The sequence below is a fragment of the Octopus bimaculoides genome, chromosome 7 (assembly GCF_001194135.2).
Source record: "Octopus bimaculoides isolate UCB-OBI-ISO-001 chromosome 7, ASM119413v2, whole genome shotgun sequence".
In the NCBI taxonomy this organism is placed as follows: Eukaryota; Metazoa; Mollusca; class Cephalopoda; order Octopoda; family Octopodidae; genus Octopus; species Octopus bimaculoides.
The window spans coordinates 61,613,898-61,616,993 of NC_068987.1; the positions used below are offsets into that span (position 1 = coordinate 61,613,898).

General features: G+C 35.9%; 1 protein-coding gene across 2 annotated transcripts in view; it reads left to right on the top strand.

The window, feature by feature from the left end:
• LOC106874657 (spindle assembly abnormal protein 6 homolog) overlaps positions 1-3,096 on the top strand; it is a 47,048-nt gene that overhangs the window by 38,264 nt on the left and 5,688 nt on the right. For both annotated transcript variants that reach the window (XM_014922454.2, XM_014922455.2), the window contains one exon: positions 247-363. In XM_014922454.2, the coding sequence (XP_014777940.1) occupies positions 247-363 (117 nt within the window). The remainder of the gene's footprint in view (positions 1-246; positions 364-3,096) is intronic.

Below are 3,096 nucleotides of genomic sequence, written 5' to 3' on the forward strand. Positions count from 1 at the left end.
CACACACACATATATATATATATATATATATATATATATATACACATATACATACGACGGGCTTCTTTCATTTTCCATCTACCAAATCCACTCACAAGGCTTTAGTCGACCCGAGACTATCGTAGAAGACACTTGCCCAAGGTGCCATGCAGTGGGACTGAACCCGGAACCATGTGGTTCGTAAGCAAGCTACTTACCACACAGCCACTCCTGCGCCTATATCTTTTTTCTATTTCATTATTTCAGCCAGGATTTCTGCCTTCCAATTTGAATCCATCCTCAAGATATCCAACCCAGGACGTCAACAACATAGCATCTCAAGTACATTTAACCAAAAGCCAAAATATCAGTTTAAAACCTCAGGTATTAAACAGCTTGATATTCTTTCTCTGTAACTCATGTTCTGGTTTCTGCTGTTTCCATTGTGGCCATGCTGAGGTACTGCCAACAATAAAATATAATGTGGAATATCTAATCAGTGGTTTGAGGCAGTGAATGGGCAGAATTGTTAGTCTGTTGGGTAAAATGCTCAGTGGCATTTTGTCCGTCTTTATGTTCTGAGTTCAAATTCCGCCGAGGTCGACTTTGCCTTTCATCCTTTGTGGGCTGATAAAAAACAAGTACCAGTGGAGTATCCACTCCACTGAAGTTACTGGTCTTGTGCCAAAATTTGAAACCAGTGTCACAGTGGGTGTTACTTTTCAACCTGGGTCAGCTTTGATTGAGTAAATTTGTTATCTATGACATTCTAGCTGTTATCATATTTTTTTTCAGGTATTCTACCACTTGGGCTACATTATTCAGTATCTCCTACTTCTTTTCTCAAGATGGTAGCTAGTGATTTGGGGTGATTTTAGCTGCTATTTCTCCCAGAGACTTCCTTGTTGATTGGATGTTTGTAACTATTTTCATTCAGTTATTTTGTTTTTGGAATGGATGAGACTGCATGTAAACTTATACATTGCAAGTCATCCTTTCTGTCTTGTATTGTTTGGACACCATATTTTCTTTTACTGAAGATGAATTTTTAAATCAAATTTCTAATTAGAATCTAATCAACTCCTGTGTCTGCTCAACATGCCAGTTTAACACTGTGGGTCAATGTAATTGAATTAGATTGATCCTGCTGATGGTGTAAAACACTTGTGATGGTGCCATGTAAAAGTGCCTGTGTGGTACCTTGTAAAAGCACCTGTGCAGTGCCACATAAAAGCACCCGTGTGGTGCCATGTAAAAGCACCCAACACAAATGTAAAGTGGTTGGCATTAGGAAGGGCATCCAACTGTAGAAACCATGCCAAATCAGACTGGAGTCTGGTGCAGCTCTCTAGCTTGGCAGCTCTGGTCAAACCATCCAACCCATGCCAGCATGGAAAACAGACATTAAATGATGATGATGATGACATTCTTTTGTCATGTTCATCGACTTATTGGTCTGGATTCATATCCCTATTTTCTGATTTGTTTATTTTCTATTCTTTGTGAAGCTGCTTCTTTTTTTCCTTCATGACCATTTTCTGTAATTATTCATGTTGAGTCAAGGTGGTGAGCTGGCAGAATTGTTAGCATGCTAGATAAAACGCTTCGTGATATTTCGTCTGTTTTCATGTTCTCAGATCAGATTCGGCTGAGGATGACTTTGCCTCTCATCCTTTCAGGGGTCGATAAAATAAGTACCAGTGAAACACTAGGGTTGATGTAATTGAATTGTCCTCTCCTACTAAATTTCAGGCCTTGTGTCTTTAGTACAAAGAATTATTATTGCTGAGTCAAGGTAGTTAGCTGGTAGAATTAGTAGCATGCCAGGCGAAATACTTGGTAATATCTCATCTGTCTTTATGTTTTGAGTTCAAATTCCACTGAGGTTGACTTTGCCTTTCATCCTTTTGGGGTTGATGAAATAAGTACCACTTTAACACTGGGGTCAATATAATCGACTTGCATCCAGCCCTAAACTTGCAGGCCTTGTGCCAAGATTTGAAACCATTGTTGTAGAGTTGCCAGTTCTTTCCAAGTAGATCCTATATCACTCAAACAGGCTAAGCAATTTACAGGACCTGTGATACATCTATGTAATCTAGAATCCTGTTATAGACACACCATCATTCTAAGTGATGGTGGCACCAGCTTCTGATTCGATTGTTACTGAATAACATCAGCATGTTTTCATTGCACCAGCACTAGTGAGGCTGTCTTGCAGCTCACAAGACTGAGGCTCCCTTTGACTGAGTGGAACTGTAGTTAAATGGGAGGTAGCTTTTTGTTAAATGATGAGAGGTAAATAAATATGAGAAATTATTTTTTACTGAATCTCAGATTTGCAACCAAGTGAACCCTGGCAGAATTTGAACTCAGAATGTATAGATGGATGAAATGCCACAAAGGATTTTGCCCTGCAGGCCAACAATTCTGTCAGCTTGCTGCCTTGCATAATAATAATAATAATAATTATAATGGTTTCAAATTTTGCTACAACGGCAGCAGTTTTGGAGGAGGGGATGAGTCGATTACATCAATCCCAGTGTTCAACTGGTACTTATGTTATTGACCCCAAAAGTATGAAAGGCAAAGTCGATCTCAGCAGAATTTGAATGCAGAATGTAGTGATGGGCAAAATACTGCTAAGCATTTCATCCAGCATGCTAACGATTCTGCCAGCTTGTCACATTAATAATAATTATAATAAATAATAATAATAATAACAATAAATAATAATAATAATAATAATAATAATAATAATAATAATAACAACAATAAATAATAATAATAATAATAATAACAACAATAAATAATAATAATAATAATAACAACAATAAATAATAATAATAATAATAATAACAACAATAAATAATAAAAATAATAACAATAAATAATAATAATAATAATAGCAATAAATAATAATAATAATAATAACAACAATAACTAATAATAATAATAATAATAATAATAATAATAATAATAATAATAATAATAATAATAGTGGTGGTGGTGGTTATGGTGACAATATTGGTAGTTGTTTTAGATAGTGATGCTGATAATGGCTGGTATTTGATGATGACAGTAGAAAAAATAAATAATGGCAGTTGGTGGTGGTGG